The 25,251-nt window shown below is 38.2% G+C and overlaps 1 protein-coding gene across 1 annotated transcript; it reads left to right on the forward strand.

Moving 5' to 3' along the window:
- Positions 1-221: 221 nt before the first annotated feature.
- On the forward strand, positions 222-24,859 carry TOPBP1 (DNA topoisomerase II binding protein 1). The gene is made up of 28 exons (XM_065830701.2): positions 222-298; positions 690-777; positions 1,371-1,505; positions 2,087-2,230; positions 3,019-3,200; positions 3,342-3,535; positions 4,340-4,519; positions 5,269-5,438; positions 5,941-6,104; positions 6,622-6,869; positions 7,154-7,470; positions 8,260-8,432; positions 9,444-9,655; positions 10,936-11,225; positions 12,943-13,116; positions 14,141-14,250; positions 15,314-15,437; positions 15,771-15,920; positions 16,421-16,529; positions 17,118-17,310; positions 18,132-18,358; positions 19,416-19,579; positions 20,484-20,598; positions 21,122-21,285; positions 22,197-22,337; positions 23,487-23,576; positions 24,051-24,212; positions 24,627-24,859. The coding sequence occupies exons 2-28, from the start codon at positions 697-699 to the stop codon at positions 24,768-24,770; spliced, it is 4,557 nt and encodes a 1,518-aa protein (XP_065686773.1). The 5' UTR covers positions 222-298; positions 690-696; the 3' UTR covers positions 24,771-24,859.
- Positions 24,860-25,251: the final 392 nt, after the last annotated feature.

Raw genomic sequence — 25,251 nt, forward strand, 5'->3', positions numbered from 1 at the left:
CTGCTTCATGGATTTGGGGGGGCTTTCGGAGAGCAGGTGCCGGAGCGGGGGATGTCGGGGCTAGGGAAGCAGCCTTTTTTACACCTCCCGTGACTGCAAACACCCGCTCCGGCCCGCCCCGGCCCTGCCGTACCTCCGGCCGCGCCTGCGCCTTACTCGCTCTCCCAGCCCCGCCCCGTCCACTTCAGACCCGCCCACTGAAGACCCCACCCACTTCAGCCCCCAGTGCCCCCTCCCTGCGCCTGCGCAGTGAGGGTGTCGCCGCTTTCCCGCCTTCCGTGGAGGTGGCCGGCTGTGGGTGAGGGGCGGCGGTTGGGGGTCGCGGTCGCGGTCGCGGTGCGGGGTTAAACCGGCAGCGCCGACCACACGCAGCGGAGCGGGGGTTGGTGGGTGAGCGGGAGTCCTGAGGTGGGCGCGTCGGGCGGCAGCAGGGCCCCGGCGTAAGGAGAGGGCCCTGCGGGGAAGGGGCCTCCCGATGGGCCCAGCCCCCCCCCCCCCCCCGCCTTCTCCTGCCCCTCCTCGGAAGACGTCGGTGCCGAGGCCTGGCGGCGTGGGGCAGGCCCGTGGGGACAGCGACAGGGACGAGAGGGGGTTCCGCGGCTCCTGGAGGTGGGCGGTGCGCCCCGTCACTGCGCGGTTCCGGGCTGCGCTGAAAATGTCAGGACGCTTAACTGGGTTTTGCTTCTCAGTTAAAGGATGAAAGGTAGTAAGGAGACGTTTTTTGTGAAATTCATAAAGTCTACTGGGAACTCGGAGTATTTTTTCAAAGCACTTGAGGTAAGTAGGTTTGATCACCTTTCTCAATGAGTTTGGTGAATTATCTAAACTGAATTATTTCTGTGGCTGACTTAGATGTAGCTTGTATATATACATCTGGAAATAAAGCTGCTCCTGCAATAAAGATGGTTAATGTTTAAGGGAGTTTGTTGAATAAGAACAATTTCATTGAAGAAGTTACTTCTGGAACAAGATATAGTTATAATTTCAAAATCTATTGACATTTAGTGAAGTGATGTGTAGCTTGGAAGGTCTGGATGGTGGTCACTCATCTAAGCAGTAAACAGCCTTAGGAAAGACACTGTGGATTGTTTTTCACCCTGAGAAGCTAGTGGGAGCTAAAGGCACTGTGTGGCAGCATCAGGTCCTGAAAGTTTGTGGGATGGATGAGTATTGTGGAGTCTTGGGGGAACGAGGAAGACACCCATGACGTATTTTAGCCCTTCTACCAATATAGTCTTGCATGTTAGCTTTGTTGTGAGCTGTTTCAAGCAGATCTATAATACATGTGTAGTTTCCAAAGGACTGGCTAACTGTGATTTGTTAATTAAATAAATGTTGTTACATGCATATATGTATATGTTTCCCTGCAGTCTATAAAAGAATTTCAGTCAGAAGAGCATCTCCAGATCCTTGAAGAAGAAACAGCACTCAATATAGAAGAAAATGATAAATCACTTTACATTTGTGATCCTTTTAGAGGTGTTGTTTTTGAGCATCTCAGAAAGGTATGCTACTCGTCAGCTTAGTTCTAGCTGTATTCTTTCTTTTCTAGGAGCATTCATGTCCATAGTCACGGTCTGTATGTTTTCTCTTTTACACTGAATGTAGTAGTTGGAAGTATTAATGGTAAAATCTTTAACACCTCACTGAATCCTGTGTTTAGGGAAGAAGATGACTAACAAAGCATAAGTACACGGAAAAAATAAATAGTATGATGATCAGTTCCAGTTCTGCTGGAGTTGCCAGGCTGGCTCTCACACTTTTTAACCTTCCACATAACATGATTTTGTTTTACCTGCAAGGAATTGTCCAGCAGACAAAGACAGGCTAGCTGGAATTCTCTGTCGTGTTTGCTATAGCAGCTGCTGTTTTTACTGAGGCCAGAAAACCTACAAGGATTGTACTGAAAATCCACAGCTGGAAGTAAAAACAAAACTGTCAAATACCAGGAGATACTAGAGGAGGAGCAGGAGGACAGACCAAGGGCCCTGCCTTCGTTAGGATTGGGGACAAGGAAAGCCTGCCTTATACTAGTGTACCTTCTGCTAATTGTATTCTTTTTTTTTTTCCTGTCGTTTTATTGCAGCTTGGTTGTAGAATTGTTGGACCACAGGTAGTCCTGTACTGCATGCAGTCCCAGCGATGTGTCCCAAGAGCTGAGTGTCCTGTGTACAATATGACCATGGCCGATGTAACGGTGTCCTGTACCAGCCTTGAAAAAGATGTTAGGGTAATACGTTGTACATAATGAATTGTTTAGCTGAATATTGTTGACATTTGCGTTAGATGGCTCATTATGAAGGCAACAGTTGTACTATATACAAATCTAACTGTGCCTGTGACTAGATATTTCTAGTCTTTCTATAGTTTGTAGACTTCTGTGTAGTTTATGTAGAGAATTGTATGGAAAAAGAGGGAGTCTTGTAAGTGTACTTAGTATATAAACCTGTATGTAGGAGTGTATCTATGCATGCACGTGTATATATTATATAAGCATATACATATATCATAATAAAATATTTCAGTTGTATTAATGTGGGAGTGGATGTATGTTTTAGGGATTTTTATTAGCTTATTAGATGGATCACTTAGCTTGCTAGGTTGTTTGCAGCTATAGTGCTACAGACAAGGTGCTCTGTTTCTGGTTACTTAGAATGACATGGTGAAGATTTAATATCCAGTCAGCTATGCTTTAAGTAGTTTATCTTAGAAGTTTAGTTTTTATTTATTCTGATATCTCTTTGTAATTTATACTACCTAGAATGTCAACCATCCATAAAACTTTACTCATACACTATGATTGTATTATTTTTATTAAAGGTACATATTATGTTCAGCTTATAAATACAAATAGTATTTGTTACATTTTTTTTAATATCCATTTTGTATTTTTGAACAGTTTTTAGGAGAAACCATGGACAGTTGAAATCTATGATTTTGTTTTTAGGGTGAACATGAGTGTAATGTAGATACTTTCATTTTCTTGATAATTTTCTATAATTCTTTTCCCCCACTCAGGAAGAAGTTCATAAATATGTGCAGATGATGGGTGGACGTGTGTACAGAGACCTCAATGTGTCCGTAACTCATCTTATAGCTGGAGAAGTTGGCAGCAAGAAATACTTAGTAGCTGCTTCTCTGAAAAAACCTATTTTACTTCCCTCTTGGGTTAAGGCATTGTGGGATAAGTCTCAGCAAAGGTATAAAACACCAAAACAAAACGATTTTATTTTGGGGGCTGGTAAATCTTATGGTGATACAGACTGCTTTGTTTTTCTGATTGATTTTACTTGGAAGAAAATAAATACTGTATTTCTTTTTTCTCTCTTTCATTCCTTTAGCATAATGAGATACACTGATGTTAACATGGAAGATTATGCTTGTCCTGTGTTCCTTGGCTGTACAATTTGCGTAACTGGCTTAAGTAGTTCAGACAGGAAGGAAGTTCAGCGCCTCACTGCTGAACACGGTGGGCAATATACGGGCCAGCTCAAGATGAATGAATGTACTCACCTCATAGTCCAGGAGCCAAAAGGTAGAACTTACAGAGTAAATATTACTTTAACGTCTTGAGTTGAAGTAGTTTAAATACACATAAGAGTTCCAACTGTCTCTGTGTCTGTTTCACTGTTGCTCTTACTACTTCTGTTTAGGGCATCACTGTTGATAGGAAGAATAACATAGGGCACCCTTATTTTGCTCTAAAGAGATTAAAAGAGGAAAAAAACAGAGGCCCAGATGCTGTTTAAGGGAAGAAAAATGGAGGATCCTAAAGGGGGTAGAAGAGTAAAGAAAAACTAAGTTTTTTGGGAGAGCTGGATAGGACTTAATTTATATGCTGATTGAAATTGGATTGTGGACTAATGTTTTAACTGATCTGTTCTTTGTGCCTTCTGAACTCCCTGCTAAGGTAAAATAAAAGCTCATTTGCTTTCTTTTTGGGAAGATGAAATAATTGTAGTTTTATTGTGAGAAGAATGGAAAGGGTTTTGTTTTGCTTTTCCCCCAATTTCCCTCCCTTATGCAGAAATATTTTGGGACTTTTTTAGCTTTTTCCCCCCGCCATGCTTGAAAATTTTAAAGATTTGTTTTTTGTGTTTTTTTTTTTTTTTCCATTTAGTGCCCTGTCATACCATACCAATGAGATTTTTTCCTCTAACTTTATTTAGAGAATAAATAAGCAGCTTATCAGAAGAGTCCATGATTACACAATTTCCACGTTGAAATCAGTTATTTGAATTTTCAAATTTTCTTACTGTCCAGCCATCTTTCAGTGATCACTGTTTGAAGCGTTAACTGTTGAGTGACCTGTGATTTTTATTTTGTTTACCTTTGAAAGGTCAGAAGTATGTATGTGCCAAAAAATGGAATGTGCACTGTGTGTCTGTGCAGTGGTTTTCTGACAGCATTGAGAAAGGCTTCTGTCAGGATGAGACAATGTATAAAGTAGAAGCTGGATCAAAACCAAGTAATACACCCAGTACGTCAACACCTACGAATCATGCCAGCAAGCCCAACAGTAAGTAAGACCTTTTAAAATATGTTAGAGTAGGAAATATTTGTAGTAAGGAGAAAAAACTATTTAAAATTAGTAGGGTGCTGCTTGCTTTTGTGATGCTCGTTTGACAGTATGGGTTCTGATTCTGCTTATGCTTAAAACACAACAGATGACTTTTATGCACATTGAATATTCCAATGTGTAGACTTAAAATATGTGAATAATTTTTTAAAAAGTAAACTTGAGTTAGATGTACGATTATCTGTCTAAGAATCAGTGGTATATAACTCTAAGACCTAAAAAAGCATGACTGTTCATACATTTGTGGTTTAAACAAGTCTCTGCTATGAATTTAAACTTGCAGCAGTTTTAAGAAGAAAACAAATGATGATTTTTTTTTTCTATTTTTTTCTTCATATATTTGTTTTTACTTATTCCATGCTATTAATAGAAGGAAAGTTGAAAGTGTTTTGTAAATAAACATGGTAACGAAAGACACAGCCAGCTTTAAATCTGTCTTTCCAAACAACTGTTACTGGCTGCTACTCAGGAAATGACTGAACAGGAGCACTGGGTTAGCACTACCAACAGAGCACTGGGAATTCAAGTTTGGTATTTAATCAAGACTATTGGCTAGTATTTTTTATTCTTCAGACTTTATATTTCCTTCTAGCACAAAAAAAATATGTGGCAGTTTTCTTTTTTGTTTAGTGAAGCAGCAGAGAGAGATGAGTCAAAATTAATGCATCTTTTTAAATTTTAATTTAAAGATCATACTCTTTCGGATGTCAGCCACATTTCCAATATCAACTTGAGTGGTGTTAGTGAAACCATGTGTTGTTCTGCTATGAGCAGCAGACTGGATCCTCCTCCTGATGAGCTGGAAAACTTGGATTTAAGTTCTTTTCAAGCCCCTGAAGATTTGTTAGATGGATGTCGGGTATGTTTAACAACACATACTTCGAAATGTTCAGTCTTAACCCCATAGAAGCAACTGGGTTGAAGCACTGGCTAAACTGTTGCTTCTGTGGTCAGTAGGAAATGCCACATTTATTTTGTGTCCACATGCTGTAGATTGCATGTGTCTACATGAGTATGTATATAATTGTATTAAATTTGTAGTATGAATATAAAATAATATCTTTATAGACAAATATACTTAAACATTATAGTGAATGGGTTCTAGAACTGGTGTGTGGTTTTGTGTGGGGTGGTTTGGTTTTTTTGGTTGTATGACTTTGCAAGTTCTACTAGATTAATTTGCAGAGGTAAATTAATCCAGTTTTGGATGCTTAACTTTTTTACTGCTTCTCAGAAGTTGCAACACTGCTTTCTGTGTTCTACAGCAGTGAAAACAAATTATACCAAAGTATCCTACTTTATTTTTTCTTCTTTTTTTTGTCTTCTTTAAAGCCCTTTTTGTTGCTGTGTTCTCTTTGTAGATCTATCTGTGTGGATTCAGTGGCAGGAAGTTGGACAAGATGAGAAGGCTTATTAATTACGGTGGTGGTGTTCGATTTAATCAACTTAATGAAGATGTTACCCATGTCATTTTGGGGGAAGATAACGAGGAGCTGAAACACTTTTTGGACAAGACAGCTCACAGGTTATGATAACTATATTGCTTAAGGTCTCCTTCTGCCTCATTTTCTTTCTCCCACCACCTTGTAAAAAGGAAAACATGTATAGATTTGAAAATCCTAAATAGTTCCTGACTTAAATGAGAAGACTTGCGGTTAGTATTCATAAGTACATCCTTGTGTGCTCCTGAATACTGTAGTTCTTCAGGCAGCCATGAGTCACGTCAGTGAACAGAAAAACAAGTATTCTTATTGTTAAAAGTGTTAATATGTATTTGTTCACATGTTGAGGGGGAAGGATTTGGCAATTCAGTAGTGGCAGATATAATTTGCATTATAGAAAATAAGTGTGAAATCCTCTGTTCTCAGACTACAAGAATTAAAAAACAAATCTTGAGTTTGCAAAGTGCCTAAAGCTTGCTTAGTATTGGAGTTAAAAACTTCAGGTGTGTGTGTGTGTATACTGTTATTTGCAGAGCAGGAAAGAAGAATCATAGTTCTGAAACCCACTGTAACTTGTTTGTATAACACTTTATTTTATAGGCCTCATATAGTAACAGCAAAATGGTTGCTGGAGTCATTTAGTAAAGGTTATCTACATCCAGTGGAGCAATATATCCCTCTAAACTACCAGCCATTAGAGAACCCAATTTTTGAGCAACCTGGAATGAAGTCAATTCTTCCCAAAAATAACAGTCTCTTGAAGAAAGAAGCTGTGAATGTTAAAAAGCACCAGAAAGCCGCTGAAGATGACTTCCTCTCTCAGTATGTAAATAATGATTCTACATTAGGTAAGTTCTAGGCTCAGCATATCATAGAATGTTTAACTGCTCATAATTCGTGTTCGAGTTTTGCAGCATTTGCTTATTAAAAAGCTAGCCACGTCTAGCATGTTAACTTCTGTATTGTGTTTTGGAAATTAAATTTAAACAAGCCTATATAGAACACTTTTTATCTAAAACCTGACTGAAAACAGCAGAATACTGTCATTTCTTCATGCAACTATTTTGAGTTGTCTTTGTTCCTATCAAGCAATTACTATGGTTGGTCGTGGGTTTCTTTTTTTTCCTTTCAGATGAAGTTGAAAAACTAACATCCAAATCCTTCAATGATGTTACGCAGTTGACTGCTGAAGGAGAGAATCAATCTTCTGTCTGTAATGGGTCTTTGGGAGAATCTTCTGCACTGGTTGAAGGCTTGTTTGTCAAAAAGAAATTTATCCTTCTGGGTTTTGGTGAAGAGGACGAGTCCTGCATTGCAGATATTGTAAAGGAGAATGCTGGGAAAATTCTGCCACTGCAAAGCAGAATGATTGCAGACTATGCTGTGGTACCTCTTTTGGGGTGCACAGTGAAGCCGACTGTTGGTGATGTTGTCACAAATACATGGCTGGTAAGGGAGTTACAATTTCAGTTCCACAAGTAAACGGGTACCTGTATTAGAAGTATGTCTTGTCAGAATGCAGTTACTGGGGGCTTAAATATAGGTAAGATACTGAGAGATCGGCCTCATTTCATTTGAAATGTGCTAAATGAAAGCATGCTTTAAAGCCTCTGCACCTGTAAGGTATCTTTTATCTATTTCACTTCATTTTCTACAGGCTTGTTAAACAGAGCTTCGTTGTCATGTCTCAAAGGGTTCTTATGAGAGAATCTGGCAGCATTCTCTCTAAATAATGAATTGTAGAAGAAGCTAGTTGACTAATAATGATTTTATTTGATATCTTTGTGCTTGCTCTTTCTTGTTTCCTGCTTTTTAACTTTGGATAGAAGAGCAAGTCAGCTTTATAGCTCAAAGTAAAAAATTGTTAACCGTATGTGCCAAAAGTAGGCACAAGACTAACTGCTGTTAGTATTTTTCATGACTAGGTGACTTTCTGTGAAGTAAATCTATACAGACCTTCAGATCATACCTGGAACTACTTTTGAAGGAAGCTCCAGGGTTGTAAGAGTAGTTACTGAAAAGTTCTGAATAATGTTTCAGTGTGTCAAACCTGAGAAAATTAAAATTATCTAGAAAATAATTTGTCTGATTCAACAGGAAATAATTTGTCTCAGATGTAATGATGGAAGCCAAACTGCTTGTTGAGTCCATAAATGCCGTTGTGCAATTGCTGAAATATTGTCAGCTTTGTTGCTATTTGGCTTGATTTGCATTTTTCTCTCTTTTACCTTCTTCAAGATAACATGTGTGGAACAGCAGCTCCTTTTAGATCCCCAGTCCAATCCACTTTTCACACCAGTCCCAGTAATGGAAGGAGTTACCCCTCTGGAAGATTGTGTTCTTTCTTTTAGCCAGTTCACTGGTGCAGAGAGAGACTCCCTGGTTTACCTGGCAGAACTTGTAGGAGCCAGGTATGTCTCCTGTCACCATTTCTTCTAGTTCTTAGCCAGTGTGATGAAATCCAGTATGTATTTCATTTCTGGTTTTACAGGAGTAACAATTATTAGAATTAAATCTCTTTTGGATTCGATTCATTTACAAAACCTAGCGCTGAGGCAATGAGAAGTTATTATATAGTTATTTTTAACTTCTTCTACTTTAGAGAAATTTAGTCAGTATTCACACAACCTAATTTCGACTAGAATGCACTCAATCTCATACTTCCTAGTGACCGAGTCTTACTAACTTTTTGCTCTGCTCTAGAACAGAGCAAAACAGGTTAGTTTTTCAAATGTCAGACCCTCTGAGTTGTTCTTTGATTGTTCAGGACCAGACCATTGCTCCTTTTCTTCAGTACTGTCTGGTTCAACATCATAACCAGTGATAGTCTACCATTTCTTAGGAGCTAAGATGGTGAATTACTTGCTCCTAATTCATCAGGATCCTTGAAAAACATTAAGGAAAACATGTTTAGTCATGAAGTAGAAAAATTTTATAGCTTACAGTGTCATTTCAAGTGATTTGTAGTCTGTTTGTACTAAATTCTTTTCCAGTAAGTTCTCAGTCCTGCTGTCTTCTTGGGAGATCGAGTCCTTGATGATAAGAGAAAAACTAACTGTAATATAAAAAAACAAATATTGTTCATTTGAAAATGATGCTTGTTGGCCTCTGAAAGGAATCCAGCCTGTCCCATTAATCTTGCTGAAGAATGTTAGGCCCAGTGTATGGTTTGGAGATGGCATATGTGAGGACTTCTGGTGTATGAGAAATGTTACGGTTTCAATACTGATAGAGGCAAAACATTAGTGTTTAATTTTTTTTTTTTTTTTTGGTAGGTGTAGGCTAGGCTGTAAAGTGCAAAGTGGATGGCCTTAGATAATTTTACTGTTTCTTTTTCTGTTGCTTGAATGCATTTTATAATAGTATAAATGTGCCCTAATTTTGTTTATGACTAAATTAATGTTTTATTAATGTAACTTTAGAGTCCAAGAATTCTTTGTACGGAAAGCTAATGCAAAAAAGGGAATGCTTGCCAGTACCCATCTTGTGGTGAGAGAACCAGACGGTTCCAAGTATGAAGCTGCGAAGAAGTGGAATTTGCCAGCAGTCACTGTAGCTTGGCTTTTGCAGTCTGCGAAGACAGGAAAGAAGGCGGATGAAAGCAAATTCTTTGTTGAAAATGCAGCGGCTGAAGGTTGGTTATTAGCAACTCAGGGAGTACAATTCTGTCATTATACTGTTTGTTCACGATAAAGAAGGCGGGTATGGAAAAGTGTGGGGTTTTTTTCCTAACACCTTTGAAGTGTTAGAACTAAAGGATATTTTTCCAAGTATTTTTCTCGTATTTTTTTTTTCCTACTGTTGAATCATGATTATAGAAATGATACAGTGTGTTTGCTGCAAGTCTCTTGGAACCGGTGGAGTTTCATGGAGTCTTGTGGTTATCAGTCAGCTTTGTCCTTTTTGACATGTATGCTGCTCTGTAGATTACATGGGAATTGATGATAGATCCAGCTCAGAACTACATACTTTTTAGTCTGCAATGACATGATGACCCTCTGTTCAGGCCTTCATGCCTGCTTCATCTTCTGATGTTTTCTGCTCCTTTTCCAGTTATTTCACACCTTTTATTTGGCAATATTTCTTTTATATTAAGATGCAGACAACAGTGATTTGATACTGAATGTTAGCAGACTTGTTTTACCAGTGCCCTTGTGAATTAATTATATGGGTCACTAAGTCAGAGGACAACAGGTGTGTTGGCACAGGCACATTTTATCTGTATAGTACATTTTTAAGGAAAAAAAGGGGGAGTGGGGAGAAATGAGCAGTAAAATGTAAAAGCAGTTATAGTACTTATTTTTTTTAGCTATAAAGATGCTGAGTTATGCTTGTATAGAAACATTTACAATGGACAAGCTTTAAGGGCTTATTCCTGGCTAAATCTTGGTCATACTAATCCAAAGACATAAGGGACTGGAAGTTTTCATAGTAACCTAAAGAAATGTGATTCAGAGTCATGAATACAAAAGAAAATTTAGATTGCATGGGAAGTAAGGAGCCAGGGAAGAGGAGTTGTCTTTAATGTTGCAAGAGAAGGATTTGTTGTGTATTACATCTTTTTCCTGGATTTGTATTTTCATATTTTTTTGTACGACATGAGTTATACAGGCATGCGTGGAACTGCAAATAGTGAGTGGACCAGGAGTTACTTGCTCTTTTTTGGATGCTTAGGGTCAAGTTCAGTACCAGTGTAATTCAAACTAAGTACTTAACTGGAAGAGACACTTAAGACGCTGGCTTTTAAAATATAATTGCCAGTTCAGAGCATTTATTGGAGGGGGGAAATTTTTTTTTTTTGTCAGAAAGAAAGGTCAGATACAATTTTATTTAAACAACTGAAAGTTCGTGTGAGAACTGTGTTCAAAAGAAAAATCAGATAGCTTGCTTATGTCTTCTTTGTTTCTTTCAAAGAGAAGGGGAGTTCCATTACTCAGCTTAGCAAGACACCAGCAGCTGTTAAATCTCCTGATTCAGACCAACCTACTTATCTCCTTGAAGCTGGGAAGAAAACAGCTGTGACCCCTCTCGATATCAACAGGTTCCAGAGTAAAGCTTTCCAAGCTGTAATCTCTCACCATATTGGGAATACAACCCCTGTTGCACAAGGGGGACTGCTACAGAAAGAACCGTCTTTACATCTTGATACACCATCAAAATTTCTTTCCAAAGACAAGTTATTCAAGCCTTCTTTTGATGTAAAGGTAATATTTGCAATTTTTTTAGTCTGTAGAGCCAGTAGGGTTAAAGCTGTTGATAAACTTAGAAACAGCGCAGAAACCTGTGCTAACACATTTTTATGCTGTTAACATACAGATTTTCCATTTTGAATAAAACCAGCAAAACTGGCTCAGTTTATTTATAGATATTTCTAGTCCATGACCTGTGGACTTAAATTTGTTGACTAGTAAATGCTATAATGTCCCTAAGAAAGCTCCTTTGTGCTTATTGCATTATATGCTCATGTGTCCTACACCTCATGAAGCATACAATCTGTTCTTTACATCTAAAGACTGAGAAATGTAACAAGAAAGCTTATAATTACTCCGGATATTTTGAAACAAGCATTTGCTTGCTTTATGGTGAAACACTACTTTAATAACACGTTTTAATGTAATAGGTTTATAGCAATTACGAAACCGTTATTGCAAATTGAAAAATGCGTTGAGGTTTTGAGTTCATGGTCTTATTCTGAAGACCACCAAAGGCTAGAAAAACTACTAGTCTTAGAACGAAGAAACTCCTGAAACTCAGGAAGTATCTCTGCTGGAATAGCTCTTGAATGACTTAAGTGTGCTTTGGAAGGCTTCGCGTTTGTTTTTCATTTTTGAGGCCTTAACTGAAGGATGAATGCATTGAATTCCTCCAAAGTTGTTAGGTGTTTTGGGGGGTTGTTTGTGGGTTGGCTGAGGTTTTATTGTTCAGTTGATTGCGGGTTGTTGTGGGTTGATTGGTTGGTTTTTTAAACCCCTCTGCCCACAATGAAACAAAACGTATATTACGAACCCAGAAAAATCCAGCATTCTCTTTAGTTGGTTCTGCTTCATGAAGGGAAGGTTCCAGGTTGACTTTATATTAGCTATCCAGTACTTAAAAGCGGCCTGCAGGAAAGATGGGAAGGGACTCTTTGTCAGGGAGTATAATGATATGACAAGAGGTAATGGGTTTAAACTGGAAGCGGGTAGATTTAGATTAGATATAAGGAAGAAATTCTTCACCATGTGGTTGGTGAGGCACTGGAACAGGTTACCCAGAGAAACTGTGGATGCCCCATCCCTATGAGTGTTAAAGGCCAGATTGGATGGGGCTTTGAGCAACCTGGTCTAGTGGAAGGTGTCCCTGCCTATGGCAGCGGGACTAGAACTAGTTGATCTTTAAGGTCCCTTCCAACCCAAACCATTCTGAGAGTGCGTGAACCTGTGATTCAACTGGTACTCCTTGAAATCTAAAGGTTCATTGTTCTGCTAATTTTCAAAAGCAGCATATTCTAGACCAAAATTCATCTTTTTTATAAAACCACAGTAAGAAACTTGGTATTTTAAAGGTGCAGATAGAATCCCATACTCATGCAAGTCTGGGAGTGAAGATATTAGTAAATTAAAGTAATTGGTTGGGGTTAGGAATACATGAGTTTGGCCACTGGCTTTTCCATTGAGGGCAGTTTTCATTGATGGCAGTGAAAAGAGACATTGATAATCCATCTTCCTCTTGTTTTGCTTACTCAGACTCTAAAATTGGGATTGTCTTGTACTACATTTGTGCAATGGTACTACAGTTGCTAACTGGTATTGTAGGAAACCATCCTGGTTTAGGAGTATGAAATCTTACTACAGACTATATTTGTAAAACTTGCCTTTGAGTACAAATTTCATAATGCATTCATGAAAGTCAGTCATTTGATTCTTTTTTATTTTTTGGTAGGATGCTCTGGCAGCTTTGGAAACTCCGAGAGGTGCTGATCAAAGAACCAGGAAACTGAGCACGCCTCTCTCTGAAGTCATCGGCAGAAACTTGAAACTGGCGCTGGCAAACAGCACAAGGCACACAGTAGCTCTTACTGCCAGCCCTCAGTTGACCACTGCACAGCCAGAAGCGGTAGGATATCCTAATTTTGAGTTTCTGGAGTTCAGGCTTAATTAAGAAAACACTTTATCTTTTGTGATTTAAGTCACAAAGGAGTTTGTGAATTGTGCTTTGTGATCTATTTGACTAGAAATCTTTATGATTATGCATTCTTTGTGACGGTTAGAGGAAGGTAAGATAAGAGTTTGCCTCCTCTTTCCAGGAAGAAGGAATTTTAAAACCTTTCTCTGCTGTCTGTACTGCTATTTTGAATACTAAGCAGTTACTAAGTGACTTTATAGAACTGGGATGAGAGGATTTCATCATGCTGAAGAATTTCCCAGGCTCCAGATGAGCAGGATTAAATATTTTGTCATTGACTGAAATTAGTTCTGTTTTAATTAATGTTTCTTCTTTTTCTGTCTTTCTCTGTAGCATGCTGCTCTTCTGCTTACTAGGAGGCACAAGATGTGATCAGTTGCTTATTCCTTATAAAGATGCATTACATTATCCTTTGGTGTAGTCATCTTGCTCCTTCAGTCTAATATACCCTAGTGAGAGAAAACAGAAAAAGATGTAGGAGGAGAGGGGGCATTTATGTGTTGCTTGCTCTATTAGTTCACTATTTACTCTAGGTGGGGTGCAAGAAAGGTAATAGCTTTCAGCAAGGGAAGGCTTTCACTTCTTATTTCATAGCTCTTTATTCTTTTTTCACTCCAGTATGGTGAAATACTTCTGTGGCGTCAGGTTTTATAATTCCCTAATTTCAGTGTTCAGGAAGTGCTCGGTATGTGATGGAAGGAGCAGAATATGTTCCAGGGAGACTGGCTAAGACTGAATCCTTTCTCTTTGAATTCCTAGTGCATGGAACGAATATAGTGCTGGGTTTTGAACACGGAGTTTGGGAGCAGCAAAAGTAGAGAAAATGTGTTCATCTTAGTTTTGTTATTATTGTGTATTTTATTACATGCTACACTGAATATTGAAGTATTTTTCTTATTGATACAGGAACCTTCCAAACATGACTGTCCTGTTTTTATCCCTGCTGTTTGAACAGGAAGAAGAGCCCAAGCCTCTGGCCGATGTTGTTATATACGTTAGCAAAAAACTTAGTAAGAAGCAAAGTGAACTGAATGCAGTAGCAGCTTCTCTTGGGGCAGAATACAGGTATCAACTGACACAAACAGCTTCTAAGCTTCTGCTCTGATGTGACTTCTAAAAATATGATTCTTTGCATTGTAATATGCTTTGTCTGTGTGACCTTTTGCTATAGCTAAACATTAGATTTCACCATCTTAAACAATTTATATTGCAAAATAAGGCCATCTTTCCCCACCACAGCTCCAATCTCTGTGTTCTTGATAAGTCTGTCTTGGAAGGACTCTTTGTCTTGAAGTCTTCGTGGATTGCAGAAACTTTTTTTTCCCCCTCTTTTGAAGAAAACCGTGAAACTTGTTTAATTTTGGGGTAGTTTAAAATTTGTTGTATACTTTAGATCTTGAATCTGATCTGAATTTGTGTGTGTTTCTCTCTGGCTGAAAACTAATTACTTTACTGATTGTAAGCGTGGCTAAGTTAGTGTACTTAGAAAAGCTTAGGGAAAATAGGTTTTCACAAAGAGAAACTACAAACTAGTGTCTGTGATTTAAGACAGACTTCTGCTCCCACTAAATCTGATTTATGTGTTTAGTTACAGACTTCTATAAAATAAGTGTTACTATTCACGGTGTGGATGAGGAAGTTGCCCTTATGTTTAGTAGTAGCTTAGAAATGCTGAAGATACTTGCATTAAATAGCAAATACTAGTTTTTATCGGTTTAATTGTTAGGATCAGCATTTTGTTTATTGTGAGCTTCCAGGATCAGTATTTCACTTGCAGCTCAGTATATCAACAAAAGAAAAAGCTCTTTCATCCTGGGTCACAGGTTCTTTTCAGAAACTGATTTGAAACTCCACTTACTTAAATAAAAACAAAGCTAATAGACTAAAGCAATACCCCTTCTCTTCCATATGTTTATCAGATTTAGTTTTGTTTACTTCAGGAATGCTTTCAGAAGATACTGAAGTTGTTCTGTCCTGAAAGTGTATGCTGTCTTTTTTTTGGTGAAGCAAGCAGCCTCATTGCTTATTTAGGCATAACAGAATAGACAAAACCGTATTTTAACATGAACAAGGTATAGGATGATTTCTGAAATTATATCTTCAATTTGTATTTAATTTTCTTTTCTAGATGGTGCTTTGATGAGACAGTAACACACTTCATCTACAAGGGAGGACAAAATGACAACAATAAGGAGTATAAATCTGTTAAAGAACGGGGTATACATATTGTTTCGGAACACTGGCTTTTAGAGGTATGGAGTTTGCTTTGTTCAATTATTAAAAGTGAAGTGGAGGTTTAAAACCAGTTGTATGGCAGTGGTTTTTCTGTTTGTGGTTATGCTGAACATGTGCAGGAACTGCTGTTTTTTATCCTGCTTGGAATTTATAAACTGAGTGATTGGTTCTCTTCCATTGAACATTTCTACTATGTGTTTCTCAAAATGAGAGCCACATTTTTCTCTTGTGTAAAGTACTTATTTCCATGATGTTTTTATTGTACTCTTTCTATATTTAGATGTGATATTTCTTTTTTTAAATCTCAATCAGTTTCTCATCTTTCTTTCTGTTAACCAATGCTATTACAGAGTGCCCAAGAATATAAACGGCTTCCTGAATCTCTCTTTCCTCACACTTACAATCCCAAAATGAGCCTGGACATCAGTGCAGTGCAAGATGTCAGGCCTTCTTCCTCCAGTAAACTTTCATCAACTGGAAAACCAGCAGAAGAAAATGAGGTATAATGTGTGATATGGATTCATGTTCTCTGAAGTTATTTGGATTCAGTAAACTTAATTGTTGCATTGACACATTAATAAAAACCATTGATGCTTACTCAGCAATGCCCTGAATCAGATTTAGCTAGTAACTGATAGTAGCTAATGCAGATCTTCCTTAAGTTTTTTCTGCATTTCTTATATTCCCATTTTGGGGCAATGGAGGGAAACACAGGCATTTCGGGATTAGAAGTACTTTCCAAATTTGAAATTATGTACATCCGGTTTTTGCCTTGTCTTGTAGGTAATGAGATCCAAAGTGTGAACTTGCCTTAGACTGTGGAATAGGTGTAGTCACTGATGCTGCTGTTCACTTTTACTGTCGTTGCAGCAGCAGAAAGATTAAGTTTACTCTTAAGGCAAGATTGGCAATGTCCAGAATTTATGCAAGTGTTGAACATGGGTAAAAACAAAAAAAAATATTGATGTTTGAGAATTCTACATGTCTTCATTGGTTTTAGATTATTCCAGTGGACGAAGAAGATGATGAAGATGATGTAACTATTGACCAAATAAAGGAAACAGTCACTACAGGGGATGAACAAATTTTAACTAGTGGATCCAAAGGAGGTAAATGTAAATCACTGTTTTCAAAATAGTTCTGGAACATCAAATATAAGCCTTCTATGGTTTCAGGTGCGGAATGTTAAGATCTGGAAGCTTTAAGTACCATATTTGTAAACTGGTCAAGTACAGCCAGCCTTTACTGTTGCTGGATGAGAGGAAAGGGATTTGCTCTCTATTTTAAAGACTTTGACAGCCCATAGGAAAATCATGATAGTCTACTGCAAATTATTTAATTGCTGTTTCTTTGTTTTTAAAATACTGAAGTTCATCTTTAAAACACTGACTTGTCATGTTAGAGTATACCTTTTTTATTATGTAAAAAATATATTATGGGAGAATTGTAGATATAAGTTAGATCATACGAGTAAATTCAGAAGTGAGTTAAATGGAGGTTTCTCCTTGTGTCTAGGAATAGGTGGCTCAGGGCATACTTAGTTTTCATAGTTATTTTTTGCCAGATATCCTTTCCTTAATGTATTGTCTTTGTCCCAATGCGGGGTGGGGGGAGGACAGTTGACTGGAATTTCAGTTGCTTTTCACTTGTTACAGTATAATGGTCTCGATCTTATGAGTGTTGTTCATTCTCTGAAGTTTTAACCCAAGCGCTAGAGATGAGGGAGAACTTCCAAAGGCAGCTGCAGGAGATCATGTCTGCCACATCACTAGTGAAACCACAAGGGCAAAGAGGATCCATGTCAAGGAAGAGTTTTGATGGTTCTCCAGCCACTCCTGATAGCACGCGGTCTGTGCGAAATGGCCGCAGTAGGGCCTTGGAAGCTCTAAGGTATTGGTTTGTCTTTCAAAGTATCTTATTTTGTCCTCCCTGTGCATGCTTAGACATTCATTGAAACATGAATAGGTGTCCAGGGGTTTCAGATGTATTGTCTTTCTCTACTGATGTGCTTAAGTTGCTTCTCTTGCAATTCGGAATCGTTAACTGGACATGCTAGATAAAGTCAGAATGTTATCTTAATCCACAGTGGGCATTTTTATTAAAAAAAATCTCAGAATAGTATGATTGCTTTTTAGTTTTGAATTGAATTAGGCCAACTGATGTCTTTCTTTTCAGATTAGTTGCTATTCTTATAGATTTTGAAAAAAGCGATGCTGCAGTATTTCAATACATAGGTCATATACAAGTAGTAGGTATTCCTGCAAAGTGCCTCTGTGAATGTGTCTCCTCTTTTCTTTCTCTTTTCCTTAAACAGAGAATAGGATTTGAACTCTTAACAATGCTGAGCTACAAAGTAATGGAAACGTTGCAAAATCATTCCTTTAGCTTTGTGTTTATTCGCAAATTAATAGCTTCAGTAAGGAGTAGATTATACTGATTTTAGAATAAATTATTGATATGACACATAATAAAAATGTCTCCTACGGATATTTTGGTTGCCTTTTTTTAGCCATGGTGGCACTTAGGCTCACAAAGCCAGGCTGCTGGAGATGCTTTTATACTGCAATTTTCCCCTTTCCCAACCATGCTTTCTAGTAATGAGGTCAGTTGCACACTATAGTTGATGTAATCATAAACACATTGCCTTCTAGTATGGTAGTCGTCTGTAAAACAAATGAATGTTTAAGATATATGTGGTTTTTTTTCCTTAGGCAATCCCGTCAGGCACTCGCAGATATAAACACAGAGCCATCCCAGAGTGAGCAGATCATCTGGGACGATCCTACTGCGAGGGAGGAGCGAGCAAGACTTGTCAGCAACTTTCAATGGCCTAATAGTCCTTCCCAGTACACTGAGCAAGGTCAGGGTAACGCCGATAAGAACATGGATGAGTCTGCCTTCAAAGGATCTTTAGCTGCTGCAGAGATTGCTGGTATAGGTAAAATCAGAAATACAATATCTTCATTCTTTGCTACAGTATCCATTTGATCTTTGGGACTTTTAAAATACAGTAGTGTTTAAATTCTACTTAAAAAAAAAAAAAGTTAGGATGGTTGGCAATTATTGAACATCAAAATACTATTTTACATCTTTCTCCATTATGTGTTGCTGTGTTTTAAAGAGCAGCTTTGCTATCCATTTGCAATTTGTGGTCAAACACCAAGGCAGTGCTTGTCTAAAAATAATCTGCATCAACTTTAGGAAATCTTCCAAAATTTTTTGGAACCACAGCTGATTTCTAGGTAACAGTTCCAGTGGGTATGGTGGACTTCAAATGGAAATACCAGTAGCAAAATCTTTTCAGTTTTAGTGGAAATATTCATAAGTGGCAAACGGCAATATAGGAAGAAGATAACCTGTGAGCTCCAAAAACATGTCAGAGCTGCCAATGGACGTGCTTAGATCAGGATTCAGTGAAGATACTGTATTAATCTTCCCTGTACTTTTTGAAGTATTTAGTTTACTGCTAGGACTAAGGAAGGAACATCTTTGTTTTTCATCTGTTTTTGCATTCTTCCCATTCCTGCATTCTGAGATAGCAGAAACCTTAATTTCTCTCTCCCTGCTGCCTCCCACCTGCCCTCGACTTCTTCCCTCAATCTACTTGCAGAGTTTCTGCTTGCGGCAACAGTTCCTGAAAACTGACCCTGTCTAGAGGAGGTTGAAGAAAATGAGCTAAATGCATCCAAATGATTTTTAGTTCAACCAAATCAGTGTGTTTTAGCCAAAGAAATTAAACTATTTGAGGTTTTTGGGTCTTTTTTCAAAGCAAGGCATCCAGCAACCTGAGTCTGCAATATTGTAATTGGTGGTTTGTAGTATAAGGAAATCATCTTTATAAAAGGCAATGGTGAAATGTAACTGTACATGTTTTAATGTTTTAGCAGCGGTTGTGTTTTGTCCTTTTAGGATAGCTACTTTTATTTTATTTTTTACTTTATCCATAATTAATTTCAGCCAGAAAGAAGTAATGCAACAATGCTTTACTTTCACAGCTGTTCCTGAGGCTGGGGATGAAGATGTGATTGAAGGTCTAAAGAATCCTGTATGTAGAGATCTTGAAACTCCAATTAAAGATCACTTGATCCCCACTCCACAAGCCCCCAGCATTGCTTTCCCACTGGCTAACCCTCCTGTGGCGCCACAGCCCATAGAAAAGGTTTGTCACTTGAAGAAATATTTATGATGATTTGTGTTCTGAGAGATGTAGTGACACTTCCAGAAGTTTTGAAATTGACGGTAAATATAAAATAGGTGACTATCTGCATTTAAAATCTTGAAGTGCAGTTCTGTTTCTCTTTCCCCCTTTCTGTGAGATTTTGAACAAATAATGTTTGATCAAATAAAGCAAGCTTGTTTGTTCAGAGAAAGCTTTTTGTGCTGTTAGTTCCTGCTGGAACGCTGAAGTAGGCTATGGAGTGGAGAGTTACTGTGTGTATTACTAGCAACTCCTCCATCTATGTTAGGATGATGGAAAAAAGATAAGGCCTTTGTTTCCTTGGTGGTATCTGGAATTTATGTTTAGGTACAAATGGAAAACTATTTTTCTGCCAAAAATCTGGTTTTAAATTCTACTATTTAATAATGAACATGGAAGGAGCTAGGAAAATTATCTTAGTCTTTTGCCCGCAGTGTATCACTTGATGCTCAAACTTTCAGCAGCTACATGTCTTCAGAGGCTTAATGTGTCATATTAGTAAATAAGCTGTGGTGGAAATGCGTGACGTTATATGAAGTCTGAATGAATGAGGCAGTGTGATAGATGAATGATGATTTCTTCATGCGTTCAACTTGGCATTCATTGGATATGAATGAAGGATTAGTTTTCATGACAGATTGGTTCAGTCGCCCCCTGAAGAAAGGGGGAACCAAGAGAATGTTAAGCAGGAGCCTCATGTTGATTTGATAAGATCCAAGTTTTTTGTCAAGTGATTGACAGGTTTGGTTCTGCTTTTCCTGGCTAAACGAAGACTTAATATAAAAATAACCCAGAATGTTTGGCAGAGAAATAGCTGTCAACTTAATCTTTGTCTTATTTTCAAAATCTGTTACTGTATTTCCAGTCTGCTACAGAAGATGAGAAGGCTGATGTAGAACCAGAAAAACACCGTAAATTTCAGCTGTCTTCTCTTAATCCTCAAGAAAGATTTGATTACTGCCATCTGATTGAGGAATTAGGTAACAGATACTTGTGAAATGCAGAGAATAGTATGTGTCTGTATGTGTCTGGTCAGCTGTGATTCATTGGGGCAAAGAAAGGGCTTCTGTTAATGATTCATCAGATTTGAGGTCTCAAATTTATGGCTTTCTGTGCTTGTGAGCATTTCTTTGAATATATTATTATTATGTGAGCCATCAGCTTTGCCATAAAACAGCAATGGTTTTGTCTTCTGGCAGTTTTCTTTCAGCTGTCTCCACAAGAGCCTCATTCTTTACTCTTGGGAGTGCCCAGGATCTGCTGTCCTCTGGTGTCTCTGTCATGCTACAGTGGCACTTTATTTTCATCAGAGCCACTTTCCCTGGCTGCTTCTCCTTCCTTGCCAGCTTCTGCCCCTGTCACTTCAATGATAATGATTTCCATATAAATTTGAGTTAATTATATCTTAATCTGAATTCAAATAATTCTCACTTTGAGTTGTTCCTTTCTGTGGTACAGCATGACCCTCAAATAATTTGAATCAAATTCATTCCTCAATTCAAGGTGGAATAGTACTTGAGAAACAGTGCTTTGATCCAAGTTGCACACACATTGTTGTGGGACATCCTCTTCGAAATGAAAAATTCTTGGCTTCAATGGCAGCTGGGAAGTGGGTGCTTCATCGTTCCTACCTGGAAGCGTGTAGAGGAGCTGGCTGCTTTGTTCAGGTACGTGACCTTATTATTGAAAAATGTATATGTTGTACTTTTCCACATTTCTTTTTATTTTGCATTACTAGGAAAGGACTTAACCTCTCAAAACTAATTAGCAGTTTAGGGAGCCTGAGCATTAGGAGTCCTAGAGGACCTGAAGTCTCAGAAATTTTGTGTAAGCTTTTCTCTGAAAACTACTCCTGAACCAAAGTACTGGTTTAGGATAAATGAAATACCTATGCTTTTTAGAATTGTTTCTGAAAACTGAAGCTCAAATACCTTTTGGTCAGTTCTGTCTGGTACCACCTCTATTTATGTGGATATTGTTACACCTGGTATTAAATCTAGATCCTTTCAATAAATGAACATGTAATAGTTTTAAATAATCCCACTCTTTAACCATGTACATAAACATTTTTGAACACTGTCTTCCAACACCTCACCTCCCTAACTGTTATTTCACACTTCTCCTGGGACTAGCAGTTCTTTTACATTCACCAGGCATTAAAATAATGCCTGTAGACTGGTTCAGATTTTTATGTGTGAAAACCAGCTTTCAGTGTTCTGGAACACACTGCAGAGATGTGGAGTCAGTGGTGTCCAGAGTAGTGGGTTGCTTTCCCCTGCTGTTGAATTCCATTGTAGAGAACTGCCAGAGGAATCTGGTTCTGTACATGACTTGATGTCACAGAAAAAATGAGTTGATTTAGATATATATGTGCAATTGAGAGCTGTATTTCTAATTTTGCCTAGAGCTGTTTTGACCAGATGAAATCAATATATAAAGCTAGAATGAGTTGGGATTTGTTCTGACTTGGGTTATTTTTGTTTGGGTTGGGTTTTTTTTGTGTGGTTATTTGAAATGTATTTTTCTGCTGATAAAGTTGACAGGACTGCTTTGTAATTCAATCTTATGATTGTTCTAGGAAGAAGATTATGAGTGGGGAAGTAATTCCATACTTAATGTTTTGCCTGGAATCAATATAAACCAGAAGAAATTGGCACTTGCAGCCATGAGATGGAGGAAAAAAATACATAAAGGGAGGCAAGAAACTGGTATTGTTGAGGTATGGCATTGTTGAGGTATTTACTCATGTAAGCTGTAAGTTGTACGGTGTGGGTGGACAGAATGACAGGGATTATCACCAAGAAATTCAGAAACTTCAGTGGCAGGGAAAGGTAATCTGCCTTGTTATGAACAAAATGGCTTGGCTGGATATATTCTAGTTCGGTAATTTTGTTTTTAAAAAACTTTTAGTGCTGGTATATTAAATGTCTTAATCTCATCCTGAACCATTGTTCATGTTTTGTGAAGCTGGAATGTGGCTACTATGTTTGTAAATGTGTCTCAGCCAGGAAGTTGGAAACTGACCTAACTCAGCTTTACCAGGAAACCACAACTGGTATGTGGAATAATAGGAATCCTGTGCTGTGCCATGTAGGTGAATGCAGGTCTCTGGACAGCATTTTTATGGCTCTAGCAGCGAGCATACTGTTGTGCTTGAAACAAGGCACGAGTTTTATATTTTTCCAAAAGCACCTCTTGTGATTTTTACAATGCAAGTTCTATAGTCTTTCAGTGAGATTTCTGAAAGTGGGACTTGGGCTCCCCAAAGCCTTTTAACCCCTCTCTCAAATCAGGCAGTGCAGTTGAGTATTCTTTGAAAGGTAGAAATGCTGCTGATGTTTCGGTCACATCAGGATAAATCTTGACTTGCGTATATTTTATAATAACCTTTTTAGAATGATTGCTTGTAAGGAATCCTCTGTGCCCCCTGCCTATTGGGAAACCAGAGTCAGTGCTTGTAGGAGGCAACGTATTAGCCCTAGGTGCTGTTACTGTAACTGAGTAAATAATGTAGCATGGAGCGGCAGGGAAAAGTTTCCAAGTAACTCTTTTTTTTCAGATGTGTTTCTGTAAATGATTGTCTGATGTTCTGGAAAATATACTCATTGTTAAGGGGTCTTTTCATGGATCCATTTGCCCATCTTGCAGTACAGGTGAAAGGGCTTGGTGGGAAGCTGCCTGTCTGGCGTTGGCTCAATAATTGCATGTTCTATGGGGTTTTTTCAATTATTTATACTTACAGACAAAACTAGGTGATAGCAAATCTTTATCTGATGGATATTCCCAAAGGGGCAAATCATAGATCTGTTAAGTCTTTTCACTTGTTTAGTACTAACACACTTTTGACTAAATTGAGTTTTTTATCTAGGGAGCTTTCAGTGGCTGGAAAGTGATCCTCAATGTTGACCAAACCAAGGAAGCAGGATTCAGACGCCTTCTTCAATCAGGAGGAGCAAAAGTATGTCGTTTTTTGGGGAAAAAAATGAAATATATACACACACGTGGTTCTATTTATTTTTGTTCTTTCTGTTTAACTCTGTGCTGGGCATTTTCCATGTGAGCAAAAGGGTCTTAACTAACAAAATTGCTTACACAGAATAGCTGAGACATGGTCTAATGGTGAGAGGAGGAAGCTATATCATCTTCATTTCTTCATTTTGTATGTGGTCAAGCAGGGCAGCTTGTCTGAGGTCACAGAAGTCAGTTAGTGCTGATGGGAACTGAGGACAGAATTTCTGTGCCCTGCTCTGACAAGAAGGATCACCCTTCTTGAAAGGTTTGTGATGGTACAGAATGCAGCTGTAAATGGTATTTGATTTCCCATTGGTTTGCTAGTTAATTTAATGAGTGAAAGTAGAGGTCATGAACTGCATTCGTCTTGGGGAAGAAACACAAAAATAAATGCTTTTTTGTCTGTTGTTTTAATCTGTAGGTGTTTTCTGGTCATTCCATATCTCTCTTCAAAGAAGCGACTCACCTGTTTGCTGACTTCAGTAAGCTGAAGCCGGAGGACACCAGGGTTAACGTAGCAGAGGCAGCAGCCCAAGGAGTGAACTGCCTGAAACCGGAGTACATCGCTGACTACCTCATCCAGGTGAGGGGCTCTCGGGGTGCTCCTCACCCACCCCACGTGGGAATGGGGAGGTCCATTGCATCCAGCAACTTCAGGCACATAAAGCCTCGAGAAGGGACTGCTGCTCTATTGGTTGTGTGCCTCCTTTCCCAGGAGTTGTGGCCACAGGCGCCTATGTTGAGTATTTCTGTCTGTCATCTCAAATTTTAACTGCTGTAACAGGACTTGTTCCAGTGCTGGCAGTGGGATCTGTTGCAGAGTACGGAGCTTGCAAAATGTTTTTATAACGTAGGCTTACATTAATTTTGTTATTTTAGATTTATACCATTTTACATTTTAGAAAACTAATTAGCTGTTTGATTCTTCTTGGAAACTTCTTGAACTAAACAAAGACTTGAGCTAAACCACTTTTCTTTTTTTCTTCTTCGATTGAAGGATCCACCTCCCCCAATGGAGTCTTACTGCCTGCCGGAAGCGGAATCTTACCTTCAGAATAACACAGAACTTGGAACTGGATTATCCCAGAAAAGAAAAGCAGTGGGAGAAACGAGCAGAGTCAAGCGATCCAGAATACACTGACCAAATTCCGTGCTTTTAATTTGTACATTTTAAAATACATATTTATATTTTTTCATTCTCGCCACAAAAATTAAAAGCTTTGAGTTTCACTTCTAGTTTGTCCTGAGATTAAAATAACTTCACAGTAACACTCATAGGAAAGGTTGTTTTGGTTAGCAGTAGCATCTAAAAATATGGTAAGAACTCATCCAAAAAATATTCGTCTCCAAAATGTCCTAATGATTCCACTGATTGCTTAGGGATACTACTGTATGATAGTAGTTAAGAAATACTTTATGAGGTGCTTATCACATCTTCTGTCTGTTGTGGGGAAGATACCAGTTGATACGAATTCTGTTGCATTTCCCACACAGTCATGGACTTTCATAATCTTAATGGTTTTACATGATTTTTTTTTCCCTCTTTTGATATTTTCTTTTGGAGGGGAAAGAGGAAACTGCACAAAAATAACAGGCTTATAAATTTTTTTTTAACTAGGAGA

This window comes from Patagioenas fasciata, chromosome 2 (assembly GCF_037038585.1).
Source record: "Patagioenas fasciata isolate bPatFas1 chromosome 2, bPatFas1.hap1, whole genome shotgun sequence".
NCBI lineage: Eukaryota > Metazoa > Chordata > Aves > Columbiformes > Columbidae > Patagioenas > Patagioenas fasciata.